This window comes from Colletes latitarsis, chromosome 5, assembly GCF_051014445.1.
Source record: "Colletes latitarsis isolate SP2378_abdomen chromosome 5, iyColLati1, whole genome shotgun sequence".
NCBI lineage: Eukaryota > Metazoa > Arthropoda > Insecta > Hymenoptera > Colletidae > Colletes > Colletes latitarsis.
Window position 1 is genome coordinate 24,137,307 of NC_135138.1, and position 20,667 is coordinate 24,157,973.

General features: G+C 33.7%; 1 protein-coding gene across 12 annotated transcripts in view; it reads right to left on the minus strand.

Annotated features, from left to right (window-relative positions):
* The window catches only part of Rdl (Resistant to dieldrin), a 334,093-nt gene that overhangs the window by 40,377 nt on the left and 273,049 nt on the right, over positions 1–20,667 (minus strand). For 5 of the 12 annotated variants that reach the window (XM_076765717.1, XM_076765712.1, XM_076765716.1 and 2 more), the window contains exons 6-8: positions 11,937–12,074; positions 6,359–6,643; positions 4,273–4,421 (exon numbers count right to left, since the gene is read on the minus strand). In XM_076765717.1, coding sequence (XP_076621832.1) covers positions 4,273–4,421; positions 6,359–6,643; positions 11,937–12,074 — 572 coding nt within the window. Of the gene's footprint in view, positions 1–4,272; positions 4,422–6,358; positions 6,644–11,936; positions 12,075–13,173; positions 13,312–20,667 lie in introns of all 12 variants that reach the window. The other 7 variants (XM_076765708.1, XM_076765710.1, XM_076765709.1 and 4 more) reach the window with 3 other exon arrangements.

Sequence of the window (20,667 nt, forward strand, 5' to 3'; positions counted from 1 at the left end):
TAAGAAGGTATTCTACTGTGAAACGCATATTTTTAGTTTCTGATAATTTTTTGGCAAGGAATTAAACTCTTTTTGATGAAATATCTCACACGTATTTATTAGTATTTGTAACACGTATACAAATTTTTTCAAAGTGACGTATTTATAATTGACCATTCTGCATATTCTAGAACGTAGTCAAATAAAAAATGGAAATAGATTCTTAATTAGAATGAGTTTAACTATAGCAGAGAATAAAATAAAAACAAAAAGTGAATAATTTAAAAAATGGTAACACTTTGAAGTTTCATTATCAATTTTGTAATATTTTCTATCACTTTTGCGGACTAAGAAAATATGAAAGAAATCAAACATTCAATTGATTTTAATACAGATTATAATGATATGCGTGATGAAAATGTACACCAAATCTTGTGCCAACCGGTCAAGTAGATGTTGAGATATCATAGAAATCAGTTAAAAAAAGTAGTTAAAAAAAAAGTGTTCCAAATTTTGCATTATTTTCACAGATTAAATATACCTATATGAAAGAAACTAGGAGTTGGGACATTGAATTTTGCACATATATTTTTCAAACCATATTTTTCAAGAAAATGTAATAACAAATCAATTTTTTCAAAGGTTTAAAATAGAGTAAATAATAAAGTAGAATATTTCCTTAAGCCTCTGCAGTCCTATGTCTATATTGTCTAGACATACCATTCTGTTGTTGATAAAGTATTTATGATAAAGACTTAATAATATTATTAATATTTTATGATAAAAGTTTTTTTATTTTTATGTCGAGTATCAACACCATCTAAAAAACATTCATTTTTGTATATTATTTGTAAAACGTATGTGGAAATACATTATCGTCGTGTTATGTTCTAAATCTTCAGAGATTTTAACAAAATTAACATTCTGAGATTTTGAATTTATTTTATGATAAATAACGAACGAGTGGATTGTAACTTGATGATTACCCCAATAATAACTGTGTACTTCTTGAACAATACAATTTTAGTTTTTCAAAAAGTCTGACGAAACTACGAATTCTCCACTGGCTACAGTCTTCTAAGATACAGAAACATAACAATAATACTGTTACCGTGTGTCGTTTTCGCAACTACCAATTCTCGATGTAGAATTATTGGTTGGTTATTTCCAAGATTGATTTAGCGGTGTGAGTCACGTGAATTGAGTTCTTACTATTATAACAAATAAATATATGTATGTAGATAAGCGACTCAACAATGAATTTTGTTGTCTCTATATAAGCGAAAAACATGTCTACGATGTATGTAGGCCGTATCTCCACTATTTATCGTCATTGCGTATCGGTACACCCCGTCACTCGGTTGACAAGTGCAACAATAACAGATTTTTATCAGTCCTTTTCTTGTTTTGAAATTTTTCTGATTAAAATGACATCAAATACGATATAGAATTGAGATTCTATTATCCAATGTAATAAGCGTTCAAAGGCACGCTTTGCCTATATCAAAACAAAGGCGATGTTTACGTTTGCCTATACTGAATCAGTATTTCACCCCGCGACCTCTATCAAGAGAGGCAGAGGAACTAAAATATCGATTCAGTATAGGCAAACATAACTTCCAGTGGGTGTCAACAAAGTATGAAGAATCGTTTCTCGTCTGCGCTACAGGCGAACGTTGAACCCCGAGAGCTTCGCTTATACAGAGTGTGGCACATAACTGTCGCCACGATTTTTCAGGTATTTCCAATAGTCTGATGGAAAAATGTTTCAGACAAAAATTAATCAGTTTCTAGTCAGCTACAAATTTAGATATAAAAAATGCTAAAGAAAATTTGTTTATTATAAAAAGTCAAGGTTATCTTCATTTTGACATGCATATTTTTTGCTTTATATTATTATAACTCGTGTTAAGGCAAATTCAACGACCTGGTATACTATGACCTTCGAATGACCTTGACTTTAGAAATTTAGGTTTAATCAATAGAAGCATGTGAGGAAGTACGTCACGATAGTATTATAGTTGCAACTAATACAAATTTGTCCAGACGACTGGAATTATGTTAAAAAAAAAATGGTTTATAATTCGAGTACTTATTGTGGATTAATTAAAATAAAATAATTTTCGATATTAATGTTTCTGCTGATTAAACCTAAATTTCTGAAGTACAAGGTCATTCGAAGGTTATGGTATGTCAGGTCGTTAAATTTGTTATAACACGAATTACAGTAATATGAAGCAAAAAGTATGAAATGCCATTTAAAAAAATGAAAATGATCTTGATTTTTTATAATAAAAGAATTTTCTTTGGCATTTTTTATATCTAAACTTGTAGCTGACCAGAAATTGATTAACTTTTGTCTGAATCAGTTTTTCATTAGGCTACAGGCTATTGCGTATAGAGAAAATGTTGCACTATTAACAGTATTGCTGCACTGCGACTGTTTCTGTTGTGTTTTAAGTATAGTTTTTGGGTATTCTCGAATCAAAACAGTTCAATCAAACGAGGAAAGATTATAAAATAAGGATATCATCTTTGTAAATTTTCTGAGATTTAAAGCAGGGGTCAAATTTACAAAATAAGAATATTTTTATGTTGTACAATTCATTTTAGTAATCTAAACAAAATTTATCGAGAGAGATTGATCCTTTTGAATTATAGTATCAAAGATGAAAATTAATTTGTGAAATTAGTTTTCGCAAAAACTGGAAAAAACTGAAAACTTTGAGAACTTGTACTTTCTAATTCATGACGAATGATTAATACTCCTCTTCTGTCTCATTTCAACTACAATATATTACAATATTATCAAAATGCCTGATCTCTAGGTAGGACAGTGATCAATTTGACATGGTCTGGCCCATAAATAAAGAATACATACATACATATATAGTATTGATACGTCGAATATATTATTTAATTATTTATTATTCATTTTCGTCGAGCGTAGCCAGAAAAAGAAGCTAAATCCCATTTTTGAGAAGTGGGAATCACGCAAAGTTGTGGGAAAAACAACGGAACAACAGGAAAACTTGTTTCTTTCACTACTCTGCACGGTGCGAGATAATACAGCAATGCTTGGATAACTGCGAGTCATTTTCGATTGGATAAGTGAACGGTAGTCATTCCCACTACTGAGAGAGGACTCTTCTTGAGACACAACGAAGTTCAACGTTAAACGGACCGCGTAGTGTAACCTGATCTGGTATTCTAGACATACAGGGTGTTTGGCCACCCCCAGGAAAAATTTTAATGGGAGATTCTAGGGGCCAAAATAAGACGAAAATGAAGAATAGCAATTTGTTGATCGAGGCTCCGTTAAAAAGTTATTCACGTTTAAAGTTTCGCCTGTAGAACAGGAATCTACGAACAGCAGTGCGCATGCGATAGTGGTTCTCACTCAGCATGAGAAACTTTACTTACTGACATATCGACAGCCTTTCAGTTTTCTGAGTGAGAACCACTATCATGCGTACGCGTACAAGCGGAGTTTTAAACGTTAATAACTTTTTAACGAAACCTCAATCAACAAATTGCTATTCTTGATTTTCGTCTTATTTTGGCTTTTAGAATCTCCCATTAAAATTTTTCCCAGAGTTGGCCGAACATTCTGTATACAAACGGAAGTTCGGTCGAGCGCTTGCGAGAAAAATGGTCGATATTATTTTCATAATATCGAGTTAGTATTAAAAAAAATAAAAACAAACTTTATAATATTAATTTGATATTGTGTAAATTATTTTCATATATCAATTTTTTCATTCACTGGACACGTAACCCTTTAGGCGTTTCTTTAATATTTTTTAATTTTTTAGTTGCGAAACTTACGTGTTCTTCACTGTTATCGTTCATCAATAAACTATAATTCTTCGAAGAGGATTCAAAATTAATGTCGAAACATTGGATTAAAATTAATATTAATCACAAATCAAACACTTTAATGTCTTCGACTACTCAGAATAAGAGTTGTATTATTTTCTTCAGTTCTTTATTACACGTTGATTAACTACTGTTTCCTGATTCCTTAGATACACGTTGTGTAAAATTTGTTCTCTTCCGAGGAGTACCAAATTCTGTACTGCTGTTCTTTGATAACAGGCTCGATCGATGACCAGCAAAAATAACACGATCATTGTCTGCTAAGGGATCTCTATTGAGTTGTGAAACTGTCTGAATTTCATCAACCTAGATAGAGCTAAAGACGGAACGTATGATGATGACGACGGCAACAGAAAGGTTCTAATTGGAAAGAAAGACAAAAAGGGATGTGACAGGTTGGCCGATGTTACTCACAGTTTGCTTAGGCGCGTGGTCTACGTGATCGCCGGGCACTCCGGGCGGTCCTGTATTCTCTCTCGCTGCTTTCATACTTTCTGCTATTTTTTGGAAGCGGTTCTTCCTCATTTGAATCCTCTTTGCCATGTAGCCCACCGTGGCGTATTCTGAGAGGACAGAGAATCCACAGAGATAATGAGACAGGACGGACAGAGCGTGTGACATTGCAAGGACAACGTCACGCGTTTCTGTGACGCTGAACGAATTCATACTCTCTTTCGAGGACCAAGGGATCGTTCGTGTGTCGAGGAATGGAACATCAGGAAGAACGTATGCAGGTGACACGCGTGGATAGTGCTGGGCTCGAGATCGATCTAATCGCTTCGAATCTGTGACGTCAGTTTCGAATCGTTTTAAATCTGTGATGTTAGTTTCGAATCGTTTCGAATTTGTGACGTCAGTTTCGAACTGCTTCGAATTTTATTCGGAACAGAAAAGTTATGGAAATTGTGGCTTAGCTTGAAAGTCTTGATATGTCTTCAAAGTCTCGAATCTTTGAAAGGTTTTCTTTTAGAAGTATCGATACGCTTTATCGTTGATACTGTTCAAACGTTCAACATCTTCAAGGACGAATTACTTTAATTGAAACAAACAGGAAAATAAATTGATACTGATCTATGACTTCCATCAATACTGTGGCTGTATTGTAGGAAATTTAATTGCTAGAATATTTTAAATAATTTAAGAGCTAAACGTACATATGTATATTAGTATTTGTGTAGAGGTTAATGACTTTGAAAATAATATAGTTCATTACTTAATAAATCAAAAGGTAAGAAAGTAATTGTGGAAGGCAATATGTATATTGACAACGTGACTGTATCTTTGAAATTCTTATACAAAATTGCAATTTTTTTCGAGTTTGGAATATAAAATAATGAGGTTATAAAAATAAAATTGTTCTTTTGTTCAGGTTTCACTGGCGGACTGCAGACGTAAATTTTGTTTTTACAACCTTATTATTTTATATTCCAAATTCGAAAAAAATCAACGAATTTCTAGAAGGTTTAACAAGAATTTCGAAGGAACAATTCATGTTGTTAATATACAATAAATGTATCCTAACATGTGGGCCTCATTTATGTGATCGAAGATACCAAAAGGATGGAAATAGTTCATATAAATATGTACTCTATTCGACCTTAAGTGTTCGATACGGCCATCTTCGACTCAAATAAAAGCCTCCAATAGTTCTATCATAGAGTTTTTCAAATTTTCAAGTATTCCAGATCTTGTATAGAATTCGTTAGTAAGCCTTCTCGAAGTATTTTAACACTAGTAATGGAAGTTAAATAAATGAATGTTTTCAAGTGACTCCAAAAACATCCAGCAAATTTTAATCTAGAGAACAAACAGGTCAAGAAGTCTAATTACATTTTTTCCAATAATTCAGATAAATCAGATATTGACAAAAAATTGATGTGTTAATTTCTTATTGAGGAAAATGAAGAGTAATTGCACATTGTATATACATAGTTCTATAAAGTTTGTTATGATTAAGAGAATTGTCGGGGTATAAAAATGGCTGTAACTCGGGAACAAGGTCCAATGGGGCGTACGTTTTCACGAACCATTTTTCGTCACTTTTGAGTCCTCAACATCTATTAAATGGATCACACATGTATAATGCTTCTATTGTCCTTACTTTCAAAAATGTTGGGGATGAAAAGAATCAAGTTTTGGGGCAAAGTTCAGTTACAAACTGGCACAACCTATATTATGCAAATTTTATTTAAACAGACTAGTTAGGTAATAGAATTATGGTACCATTGAATGAAACGATTTCTCCATAGAGCGATTACTAGAAGTTAGGGAGTTTGGGGGTTAGGCGCGGGCTGCCTGCAGCACTCGACCAAGGCGTCTAAGACTCATCAAGACCAAGCTTTGAAAAATATTTTCAAGATTTTCCATGACTTTCGAGAACTAGTTTCGGATAATATTTGAAGCAATTCGAGACTTCATAGTCTTGGGTATAATAAATCTTTTCGAGATAGTGATTCGAACGCCCATCACTACTCGTGGAGGAGTACGCAACGGTACTCACCGAGCAACGAGGCGAACACCATGACGAAACAGGTTCCCAGATAGACGTCGATGGACTTCACGTAGGAGATTTTCGGTAATGCCGCGTTCGTCGAGGACATTAGAGTGGTCATGGTGAGCACAGTGGTTACTCCGAGGGCCACCCGAGCGGGGGTCGCGTTTCGGTTCAGCCAAAAGCTCACCCATGAGATTATGACGATCAAGCCCGAGGGAATGTAGATTTGAATCAGGTAGTAGCCCATCGACCGTACGAACTGGATCTCGCAGGCCAGCCGCGAATAATTCCCTACGATTAAAAGATCGACAGTTAAGACAGGGGGACGGAGAGGCGCCATGAAATGTCTCTTTTATGTCTCTCTTTCTCTCTGCCCTAGTTTTTGCTTTTTTTTTTTTGGTTTTTCGTTTCCCTCCTATATCTCTCTCTTTCTCCGACGGTTTCTTTTCACATATCCCCTTTACCGTCTCTACTACTGTCATCGACTAGTCTAGGCCGGGAAAAGCGGACTCGTAGCTCGCGAGCGACTCTCCATCTTCTTCCACCCTCTGTCTCTCTCTTTCCCTCTCACCGTTCCATTTTCGTTTGCACGAGACGAATACGCGACGCACGAGAGCTGGCGAGATGTTAAGCAAAGTTCGTGCCATTGATGGACCCGTGGTGCGCGAGGCGTGCTTGGAAGTGGGAGCGCAGTGATTGCGCGGAGAAGTAAAGTACGGAGAATGAGAAACCTGCCTTGGGTAGGCGGATCTACTGCGTCGAATCTCGTACGCCAGAATATTTGACGCCACCTTTACCAAGTTGGTGACTAGACGAAGACTATACAGTAGTGATAGGACCACGTCAGAAATTGTTTCTCTCGTATTAACTGAGTGGAGTGATTACAAACAGTTTGAGATTCATTTAAACATGCAATTGTGGTGTACCGTACGTATTAAATATTGTGCAGAGCTGAAAAGATTATGGGTAGAAGGAACGTGGATACGATTGGCAGTAGTAAATAAGTCACACCTCCAAAGCAGTCACAGTGGTGACTAAAGGAGCGTCAAAGGTGCAGCTGGGTGAAGTGTACAGGTTTTCACATACCTATTTATAGTTTCCCTTGGAAATAAAACAAGTGATGATTCACAGTCAACTTGAAACCGAATCATGTGTCAGATACTTTATGATGATGCATTAATCACAAAAAATGGGTTCAATTGAGAATTTCAAGTTTTGGAGTTACTCTTACGTGAGGAGTCACTTTTGTTTCGCTTGTATCTGAGTGATGTCTGAGTTAGGTCCAGTAGTTTTTGAGATATTACAGTTTTAGTCATACCCTATAGAAACTAGCTTAAGTAACCGTTTAAATTAGCGTAAATAGGGAAGGAAAGGAGGTCCTTGAGGGGTTAAGTGAAACTGCCAGTTCGAGCAATGAATTTCTTTGACAACGAAAGCAGGCTGCGCGAAAGAATGGGTGGAAACAGCGTAGCCAGAAAAATAAACCGAATCCTATTTTTGAGAAATGAGGGAAGGTAATATGACGTGGGGACCCACTACTGTCTCCACCGAGCGAAGTGGTGGGAGAAGCAACAGGACACTAACAAGGAAATCACGTCAATTGGTCGACTTCGATTTTAACTGGTCTTTGCAAGATAATTGTATACAGAGTGTCCCATTTAAGTTGAGATTGTAAAGAATCGCGAAAACATGTGATTTAAAAGAAAAACAAACTTACACATGACCTTTAGTGTTTCGAGTGGGGAGTCAAATGGCACTGCTCTTTTAAACCGTGGGTGTTGTCAAGGTTATTTCAAGGTCATCTTGTCTTTTTTATAATAATATTATTTATTTTGAAATCATATTCTACGTAAAGAAATGCACAACTTTTGTTTGAGACATATTTTTGTGAGACTGTTAAACTGTAAAATAAAGATAGAATTACTAAAATATATTATTTTTATAAATAAAAAATATCGTAATATTTGCTTAAACATATTATTTTAATTGATAATGAATAACTTTCTTATATAGTTAAAATGTATTGAATAATTAAAATGATATCCAATAATCAAACAACGTACTGAAATCTATGTTTTTCCTATTTTTAGTGGAATTTAATTCTTTTGTATAAACAATGCCGTTGTAACATGGTTTGGTTCGATCGACTTGATTTTTTGTAGAGTTTATTTGTTTACTAAACAGCCCAATTTGAATTCTAAAATTTAAAAAAAAATTTCCACCAAGGGTAACTAAGACCAACCCTACTGCATACTCTATGTCGTACTTTTATAATATGATCTTTTAGCGTTCTTGTCGTGCAACTGGGAACATATTGCGAATGAAAAGAGGTGACATAAATTAAGTTAGTACTGACCCACTGCAATAGCTTCTCACGCAGTTGTTTCCCTTTGCCCTTTCACGCATCACTTTCATCGTCAAGAAAACCGCATCATGCTAAAGAGATGACCTTGATAGGCTAGCCGGTAGCAGTTATTGTAGGAAGATCGATAGTAAATCCAGTAGGAGTTTTTACTTAAAAATATTTAACGCCATCTTTATTACATCGGCTTTATCAAAGAAAGGACACAAATTGTCCAACTTTGATTTTAATCTACTTTCGTAGAATGGTGGTAGAGAGATCTCTTTTGACGAATATAAAATATTAAGAGTAGATATTTAATAATTTTTTAAATATAAATAATTAAAGTTACATATACTAATACAGATGGATTCACAAAGAGAAAAACATTCTATACATGACTAACATATACTAGCTAATAAATTTTTAATATCGTATATTTGTTATTTAACGTTTCTCGTAAGATGTTCTCGTAGGATGTTTATCATTCGTCGTCATGTAGTACATTATCGCATTAATGAGAACGGAAAATTAAAAAATAAGTAAAGGATATTCTCTATAAAAAGATTCGATCTGGCGATCTCAAGTTCATTGATTAAATTTTATGCTAATTCACCACCGCCGTTATCCATCTGTATCGCGGTATGTAAATTTAATTATTTATATTTTAAAAACTATTGAATATCTATACCTAACATTTTATTTACATCAAAGGAGGTCTCTGAACCACTATTCCGCAAAAGAACAGTAAATTCGAAATTAAACAATTCCTGTTCTTATGAGTGTATATATACAGGGTGTTCGGTCACCCTTGGGAAAAATTTTAATGGGAGATTCTAGAGGCCAAAATAAGACGAAAATTAAGGATACTAATTTGTTGATTGAGGCTTTATTAAACAGTTATAGAAACATTTCAGGCCACACAGTATATTCTCGGTAAAGAATTTTTTTCTCGAAAGTACATGGGATTTGGGGGGTATGTATATTTACCAAAAATGATTATAATTGACCCCTGGAACCGAAAATAATTTTTCCAAAACGATTTGAAAAAATTGTTTTTCGCTGATTTTCAGCAGCTACCCATTGTCGACTTTTCTTAAAAATTGATTTCCGACTTTTAGTAATTTAGTTTGACGCCCTACAGAAAAGTTGTCTAATACTTTTTTGTAGGTACCTATGAGCTCTACTTCAGAAAAATGTTTCATTGAAATATATTCACAATTGTAGGAGTTATGGCTGTTTGAAAATTGGACCAATTTTATGGGGTTTTTCTCATTTTGCAGGGTCAAGGACCAACTTTTTGAATATTTTTGCGATTTGTACATATTCTCCACCAAAATACGCGTAGTTTGCTTTTTTAAACATTAAAATCGACTAATCCATTCAGAAGTTATGATATTTTAATAGTTTGCATGAAATTTCAATGAAACATATCAATGTATGGTCAGACATTACATTTTCGGTAAGGAATTTTTTTCTCGAAATTGCGTAAGATTTCGGGGGTATATCTATTGACCAAAAATGATTGTAATTGACTCCCCCAACCAAAAATAATATTTCCGTGAATGATTTGAAATTTTTTAATTTAATTTTTTAATAACTTTTTAACGAAGCCTCAATCAACAAATTGATATTCTTGATTTTCGTCTTATTTTGGCCTCTGGAATCTCCCATTAATATTTTTCCCAGAGGTGGTCGAACACCCTGTATATCAAGTCGTCCCATAAGTTCGTGACGTTCAATATTCAGAAATTGACGCGAATGAAATTTGTAATTTAATAATAAATAAACCAAATTTGTCAGTTCAGGGGATTTCTAATATTTTAAACATCTTAACATCAACAATTCGTACAAATTTGAAATAAATAGATATTGAGTCAAAGTTCGAAATTTGGTTTACAGAACGAAATTTTCTGAGCCTGATTGCTTGAATATTTTTGTTAACCGAAATTTAAAAAATTTTAAAACCAAACATAAGAAATAAAATACAACAATCTCCAGGCTTATTAATGGGTAGAGATTCAACTTTTTCTTGCATACATTTTTTGTTTCTTTGCATAGAAAATAGCTGCAACTTGTTTCAGTTTCTAAAATAGAATCATCTTGTAGAGAATAGGTTTCCGCCTTTTGCAGTAATCGTCAAAAGTAAACATTTTGCAATGAACACGATTTAAGGTGTAAAACCATTATAGAAACAAATTCGAAAGGTACGAAGTAACTTAAATATATGATTCTTGTTTGTGTTTAAATGAAAGTCTCTCAGTGTTTGATTCGCTTTAAGTATTTAATCATAAAATTGACTTTAACTCTTACAATTGATTTTGAGTTACGTTGAATCCAACAAATATATTTTTTTATATCTGGATTAAAATTTATAAACAGAAGATGTCTCAACATTTAGAGTAAGGAACAGTTTAGAATAAAATGACCGAAGCAATTTAAATAACGTGAAATCAAATATTTGAAATGCGAATATTCAATAAATAACCAAGAAATAATTTGTGATTATAAACATTGAATCGACACACGACGTCTGGAAGCAAATTCTCTTGTTGACCACTTGGTATTAAATTCTCGTCGAGGAAAGAATGTAATGAATAATTATTTCATCTAAAATAAATACTAATAGACTATTATAGGGTATCATGCTTGTGTGCCTCGGGTATTTTTGTTTTGCGAATATTCAATAAATAACCAGGAAATAATTTGTGATTATAAACATTGAATCGACACACGACGTCTGGAAGCAAATTTACTTGCTGTCCACTCGGATTTCTACAAACAATGTAATGAATAATTGTTTCACTTAAATGGATACTAATAGGTATTATTGTTTTGTGAAAGAGAGCGTGATGTGTGGTTGACAAATGAGACGAGTAAGTAGTGATGGAAGATTTAAAGTGGCGGAAAACTTGATAGTAGGAGCCAAGATGGCGGAAGCGTACGTGACATTCGCAGCGTTCGAGTAACGATCAATGTTTCCCGATGGAAGCAACACCGAACCTAATCGCTCTATAACATCCACCAGGCTCGTGTATCTGCACGGAAGACGAGATCGCGAGAAAGAGAGAGATACTGATCGATCGATCGACGATTACTGAACGTAGTAACGTCCTTAGAGCGACATCGCGGCTGCGGACATCGGATAACGCTCACGTGTCTCTCCACCTTACCCATACCGTTAAAAGCGAGGGTTGAATTATTTTGGTTGTTGGTGGGGGTGGGGTTCTATTCATACGTTACCGGTAGTAAGACTAATCTCCATGGCTCGCTGACGGTGACCAAGGACCTTGAACTGAGGGAGGGAGACTTCGGGGCTGACACCGACGCTGTCCGGGCCCTCGTTCCACTTGTACCGGATGTCCCTCATCGTGTATCCGACTGAAAAAATAGAGAGACCCCCCGCGGTTGGTACGTACCTTCGCGGAAGCCCTCAAACGCGTTTCAGCTCCGAGGGGGCCTCCACTTACCTCGCACCCCCGTCAAACACCCCAACAAGTCCGCTCTCTCTTTATTCCCTCTATTTTTCTCATTCGTGTTCGTTCTATCTTTCTCTGTCTTTCCTTTCGTTTCATTCCTTCATTCGTGTCTTACATTCTATCTGTCTCTCTTTGTTCGTTTAGTTATTCATAATATATATATATCTCTAGTGCGAGAGAACGTTTTCTCCCATAACCGGGACGATAAGAATCAAACGAACGTCAGAGGACATGCGAACGGAATTCCTCTAAGTACATATATATGCATATATACAGACATATATATCGGTTCGTTCGTTTTACTATTATCCTTTAGGTGTAGTGATCGTCCTGCATGGCCATTTTCAGGCCGCGGGACTTGCGTTTCTCTGAGAGCCCGTTGTGTCGGTTTGATCTGATGTTGTGGATGATAAGTCGGAGATTGACTCGGTACCATTTACGAGACCGTCACGCTTTTCGTATCGTTAAGCGAAAGATCAACAGAAGCTAGATTCCCGTTCGTAAATAAACGAACAAAGTCACGAAATAGTACGTCGTCGACCTTCGATCGTGATTAAGGACTAAATTGGGGATCGATGGATTTCGTATGACTTGGGGATCACGTCTTCGTCCTTTGTTCCGTGGATTATACAGGTGAAGTCGAAATTAGTCGATCGGTCGATTTGTCGGATGAATTAGCCCCGTAGACGTATCGTCCTAGCGGGTAAGCTCTTTCTTAATCGGAAATAATCGAACGTGTCCGCGGTATGGCAACACGGTGAACGGTGCATATTGGTGCAAACTAATAAAAGAACAAAAAAGAAAAAAAGAAGAGAAAAGAATAGAGTAGACAGTAAAGAACGAAACAGAAAGGTAGGTAACGCACGAAACGTTTAAAATGAGTGGTCCACACATGTCGGACCGTTGCGGCGTGTGTACAGTAAAATAGTTCATGATTCGTCGTCTGCGCGAGCCTCTGGACGAAGTTCTGAAGGAAGAACTAATAAGAGGGGGATATCTACCTGTAGATAGGTGTATGGTTGAATTTCGTTGCCTGTGACCGAGCACGCGAAACTGCGGTAGTTCCACCTCGTTCGAGATGCCGACCGACTGTAGGCCGGCGTTCCATTTGTACCGAATATCGCGCATTGTGTATCCAACTGCCGGGAGAACAAGAACACAAATATCTTCGCTCTAACATACAATAATTAGACACTCAAGTTTTGTGTTTAGGTCGGATAGGCTTTAGGAGCAAAGTGTTGTTCCAAGGGTAAAGGGGTAGGGCGATCAGAGATGGTAGATACAAGCAAAAATTTATCGAGCACCCTAAGCCGCTTCCCAACTCTAGCTTCGTTTTTTTTTTTTATATTCGCACGTGTCGCACACGAATATAATAATTTCGACGGCTTAGGGTGCGTTTCTCAGCTGCAAAATCGTTCGGCCTAGGCATTTGTAATCCGATCGAGGCGACTAAATCAGTTCAGCCAACGTTTACTCGATCGAACTTGATGACACTTTGGATTGTTGCGCGTGTGCAGCGTTTAAAATTCATCCTTATGGACGCATAAGAAGCATTTTATCGGACCCCGTTCAGTCTACGCGGTTGTTGACTCTCGAAACATCTCGTCGGTTCGTCAATATTGTCGTTCGATAATTCACTTGTCATACGTCCATAACCGTACCGCGAAGTTCGATGTACGGTGTAGAACGAGCGATCGAGGCCGCCCAGGCGCCATCGCGCGTTATCGAACGCGCAATTTGAATTTCGTATCAGTCTAACGTGATCCGATTGATTTATTCGTTTAAAACACGCTTGAGAAACAGTGAATGCGTTTTCTCGGGATTTTTTGTCTCTCGATATTCAGGAATTCTTAAATTCTTTTTCTGCTTCTTGAGATTCGGAAATTCTGTATGAAAATTTTAAAAAGTCTCGAGAATTTGAAGAATAAAATAATGTTGGAATACAAATTAGGGCACAACATCTACGTATATTGTACATATTTTCTGCTTTTCGAGATTCGGAAATTCTGTATGAAAATTTTCGAAAATCTTGAGAATTTGAAGACTAAAATAATGTTGTCCTTTGTTGAAATATAAATGAGGAAACAGCATCTATATTGTATATTTATTTTTATCGATATTGTTAGTAGAAAAAGACAAGAAGAGAATCAATTATCTTTTTCTAACCCAAACGAGAAATAAAGAATATGAAAGTAGAATTTCAGAAACGAGAAACAAATTGAAAAGGAAACCACAAATTTAAATGGAAAATAAACTAAATATTCGATAATATTAATTTTATTTTTTTCATCGAATGTACTTTTTTATAGGACAAGATTAATTTGTTACTAAATCCCGAGAATTTTTTAGCATAATCAGTGGTGGGAAACCTGGCATTTGAAGACAGCACATTACTTCATGGATTTTTCATATAGTTCATGTGCATTCAATATTGTCAAATGTAAAGAAAGATATTTACATAAATATAAATTATTGTCTTTTTAAATATTCCATGGTCATTATTAATATTCTAAATAGTCTGTGACTAATGTGACTATAGGCAGTCATATTCACCTTAAATATTTAGTCAATTTTACACTCTGCGAAGAATTGTTATATATAGAAGTTGTATATGAATTACTTTTTTAGGTAAAGGCACATTGGAGATTCAAAGAATAAATTTTATCTTTTTATACTCTCTCACTATATTACCAAATTTGAAGATTTCTTTTTCTATATGTCTGTTCCATTTTAATATTTCGTATATAAGCGTTGCATATTATCGTATGGTTAATATTTATACATCAATAACCTATAGCATATATTAATTTATTATAAGGTATAATAAAATTGTTATGAAATAATTAATACGTACAAAAAAAAATTACTTAATAATAGAATAAAATTAGTTGATTTTCATTGTAAATTCACGTTTAGTGTTTCTTAAAAAGATAGATTTAAAGATTCAATGATACTTTAAAATATTTTTGATATTATCCTATTGTCTTATATATTTAATACAATCATATCATAAAGTATGAAACTAATTAGGAATATGGATTAGATTCCCTCAAATTATAGTAACAAAGAGTAAAATGAATTGTAACTGAAAATATTTTCGATGTAATCAATATTACGTTGATTAAAATTATAACATATAGCAATTATTTCATTTAAAAAACTTTAAAGTTTAATAAAAAAACATTTTTTAAGAATATTGTAGCAATAGCAAAACTTAAATATTTTTATACTTTTATAAAAGAAAAAAAAGTTTAATTTGTAAATTATAAGAACATTAATATAATAAATTAGCTATTTAAATTATTCTTAATTTCATCTTTACTAATAATCATTGTTATTATAATTACGTCATGCGTTCATTTTGCAGATGGAACTGTACTGGTAAGTTCTTTATAATCTCCAGAAATAATTATATTTTTAATAGCATTATAGATATATTTTTTTTTTATATCGTGAATAACGACGTCAAATAAATAAATAATGTCACACTCGAGACACACAAATTTTGTATATAATAATTCTTCATACGACGTATAATTTATAAATCATTTAAAATGAACATCAAATGCCTCACCTTATATGTACAATATTAGCTTTAGGTATAGCTTCTTATTTATGAAACTTTTAGTTAATACATAGCAACAATTAATTAACAAAAGGTGAGTACAAATGTGGAAATTGCTTTTGAATGGCATTAGATGGTACAGACGTAACATAAACAAACCCTAATGAGTTTTATTACAATGGGATTAGATTTTTAAAATATTTTAATTTCATGTTTTGTATGCTCATACTAGTTCAGTTGTGTAAGTGTTGTTGCCAACAAACAGTCATGACTACAATGGTACAGTGGTTATTTATGGTGTTACAAGTCACTGGTTTAAATCCTTATGATGAACTGTTCAAATTAAAAAAATTATAGTCGTATCTTTAGAGCATCGAGTATCTTCTGTTATATTATACAAACTCTAAATTCGAAAATGCATTTATGAAATGTATACAGTAATATATTACATTCGACGGGCTTAGAAATGATTTCAAATATTGTTCTGTTTGGATTAGTTTTTAAATGTAATAAATCAGTACTGTTAAAATATGTATAGCACGTTATAAGTTTGTGCTTCTCATGTTTTTATAATTTATACTACTATAAACCTTGTATATAATTTATAAAGAATATAGAATAAAGTGTAATACTAGGATAACAATTGTAAATTTTTCTTCTATTGGTAACCAGAAAAGTTTATGATTAGAAAAAATAGGTGTAAGATTATCAAGTATAATACTACGGTCCGTTGGTCAACATTCTACCAGTTTCAAGTCAATGATTCAAACGTTCTAATTCCGACATTGAAATCACTAATAGAAAAATATTATTGCTTCTAACTTTTAAAAATTAAGTTACAAATTTGTATCTACGTAAATTACAAGACAAATTGTTTTGTGCTATCAAATCATTTTAATATAATGAATAAAAAATGGAACAGTTCGTTATGGCCATTTCATCGAGTGAGTGACAATGCTGTAGATGATTGTTTTATTATTGTAACCATGTTTGCTTGCTAATTGAATTATTATGAATACATAAAACATGAAACTAAATTATCTCGAAAACGGAGATCCATTGTGACAAAACCCATTAGGGTTTGTTAATAGTACTGGGTCTGTACTATAATTTGCACTTTCAAACGTGATTTCCACATTCATATCCATCCCCTGTAAGCGAACTTTGTTTTTTTTATACTAAATGACCATTATGTAATTTTGCAGAGTGACTTTTCTCAATTTTTACCATTTGACTCCATATTTCTTAATGACTCATTTTATCACTAACTCAAAAAGATAATCGAAGGAACTTGATGACTTTGATAAGACCTAATCCAGAAATTCTTGCCATAAATATGGAATTACTTTTTATTTTATTGTTATAATTCACAAACTGCACAAGATGTAAACAAAGTTTTCAAACTAAAGTTACCTCTTTAAACTAAATTTGTCGTGTAGTAAATGATTTGTCAATTTATAATTATGAACAAAAATCGATAGTTTCTTCAAATTCTTTATTTTTCACGTGCAATTTCAGTCAGTGGTTTTAGCAATTACAAACAATATAAATAATGTTTATTTAGTAGAAATAAAATGTTTGTTGTATTGTTGAATTGATTTTGTCGGTAATCGAAGAACTTCTCGATCTCAAAGTTTAATAAGAAACCACTTTTAAGTTAATTATAAAATTTTTCTAACGCTTTTACGCTAAACACATAAAACAGTACAAGAATTGTGGACACGTTAAGAACATTTAATAAACTTGAATGTTAACTGTGGCACGTTTATGGCTGCACGATGGCGCTTTACGTTGGAGGATTGGTCGACCGTAGGAGAATCCCCAAGTAAAGCTCGGTCGCGGGGAATTCCCGTGCTTATGTATTACTATCGAAACAGTTTTATAAAACATCTCTTCTTCGCTACCTTTGTAATTTCGCCGTATGGTTTATTAGACCTGAATAAATTACATTTTATATTACTATCGGACCACATTAACAATAAGAATTATTCTTCATGATCAAAGATAAACTTGTCGAAGTAATGTTTAAAGAATAAAAATTTGTTATACCACGCTCATCGTATGGTAGCATGATTGCTACATATGTTGCAAAAATCTTGTTAGGAAAATGCAAAATCTATTGGACTTTTAAATTAATTTTGTCTGTCATAAATATAACCACTGATTACAATTCCACGTAAAAAATGAAACATTTGATAATAATATGGATTTTTGTTTATAATCTTTATTTAGATGCCTAAAAAATTGACAAATCACTTACTACGTGACGGATCTAATTTAAAGAGGTAACTTTAGTTTGAAAACTTTGTTTACATCTTGTGCAGTTTGTGAATTATAACAACAAACTAAAAAATTGTCGAATATTCGAAGGTTAAATTCCTCGCCTTATCCTAAATTTTTAAATCATGGATATCTACATATACCCTAAATAAGGTATATATCATGCAACATAACGACTCAAAATAACTCGTAAGGTATTTGATTTACAGAAAAATGTTTCGAACAGAAATTACACGGTTTTGAAGAGTGCATTTATAATAACATTTCTGTGTGTAAAATTTGGTGTTTTATCTAAATTTTCAAAGCAGCAAGAAACCAATTACAGTACTAAATGCCCCTAAAAACTGTGGAACTATTTTTTCCTATAACAAATATTTTACGAGTTATTTGGAGTCGTCACGTTATCTATCCCCAAAGTTACAAAATTTGTAAAAAGTCGCTATCTCTGATTTTATCCGTCCTTGATCAGTCACTATCAAACCGAAAGCTAATTAAGGGGTGAGACCAATAAAACGTCTTTTTTTTAATGAATGGAAAAGTAAAAGAATAATAATATTCAAGAATGTTATTAACCACGTCCTTAAGTGTTAAAAAAAAAATATTTCTTCAAAAATAGTGCAAAATGACGACGCTGGAGCCATTCTCGCGAGGCGTGACGCAAACCAAAAAATTTTCTCTTAATCTACATGAGTATAGCTAGAGAAGTAGAGGATCTTCGATAAATTAATTTTAACATTATTTACTGACAAATGATTGCCCCATTTTTTGTACAAAATTCAAATGCTCGCCAATCACACAAAAATTAATGTTTCAAAAATCCCCTACGTATTTCTCTAGCTATACTCATGTAGAGTAAGAGAAAATGTTTTGTTTTTTTCTAGATACACTGGCTTTAGCGTCGTCATTTTGCACTATTTTTGAATAAATATTTTTTTTTTAACACTCAATGACATGGTTAATAACATTCTTGAATATTATTATCTTCTTACTTTTCCAACAAAAAAGAAATCGCAAAAAATGCTTTATTTCAGGTTTTTACAGTGGTCTTACCCCTCAAAGATAAATCATTGCAAAAATATGTGGAAAAGTTGTAGAGAAGGCTTAAAAAGGCCGCAGGTTTCCCAACACTGCACTGATCTGAAACGACCTTCGCCCTGTCGTCGAGGGACGAACAGCGTGGCAAATTTTCACGATCGATTGGAATTCGCACGTATTTATGTTCCTCTAATTCCTCACCGCGGCCTCGAGCGCGCGCATACCACGCCCGAGAAACATTCCTCAGTAACTGAATCTTAGGTGATTACGATCGTTACATCGCATTCCAGGCACCAAAGTGACATTCCATCGCGGTGGCGGCTACATTGCGCGAACATCGGCGAAACGTGGATTAAGCGATCCACGACCGAGTATTCGAGATTAACTGCTTTTGTTTTTGGAACACGGAAATACTATCGTCCCGTGCCGTCTGCTCATTTTCGGCTGACAAATGCTCTGTCGCAATCCACTACAACAGATTTATCTGTAGAATGCCCGCGGTCGAGCCGATTCCAAACTTCGTGATTCTCATTGTTCCGTGACGCGATGCTCTTTAGGATATTTAACGAGTCACTTTACGAGCATCGTAGATCTTCACCGACTGCGGAATTTCGTTTGGAAGTTATGGTAGTTCGATACAGACGCAGAGAATTCGTTGTTTCGTTTCGATTTTAGTTGAGGAAACGCTCGAACGAAGCAACTCTTACCTTTCGATTTTCGTTAATTAAAGATTGTGAGAATTATTACTTGTATTTGCAATGTAAAGTGCGTGTTTTGATGGAAGATTAATCGAAGTAGATAGTAGAAATGCTGAATAAAGTAATGTGTAACGAGAATATGAAGAGTGTCGAGAAATTTCAGTTTGATCTCGTTGCTATTTGAAGACTAATTAAAGTGTTTCTTATTCTGACTAGCAACTTTTATTAGAACTAATCTTACTTTCTTCTTATAATAGATTTAGTCTAAAATTTTAGTTTCAAAAGTTGATTAAAGTTCACCGAATTCATGTGTTTATTTATGAAATAAAGATTGTAAACAGAAATCTTTATTTAATACGTACGTAATCGCGTATCTACGAATTTACGTCAGATTTAACATTTAGATTTGATTGTTATCAAAGGTTGCCATTCATTTTTTGAACCCCTCTTCAATATAGAAATGACTTAACTAACGTACATAATTAAATAAACAAAAATAGTATAAGAAACCTAATGTAACAAGAATATTATAGTTTTTCTTTTGGAAATTGTAATAGAAATTTATTTGTTCATTTAATGAACTGTCATTTTTTTTTTAAATTGTTGCAGGGAGTGAAAAATTGGATAAATTTGATAATAATTATAGAAAATATAAAATAGTATGCACAATGTCTAAGGTAGAAAATATTATATATATATATTATATAATCCATGCAAAATCTAATTATTTAGTTCTTTTTGCAAGTAGCACAGAATAAATATTGCACATAAACAACAATAGGTAAATAATATAACTCGTGGGAATGAAAATTGTTTAAATCTTCGTGAATTATGTTAGTTTTTTCAAAAACAACACATTTTGGTTTTCTTTGGAATTCATTCTTAATTTCATGCGAACATTTAAAAAATCCACATTT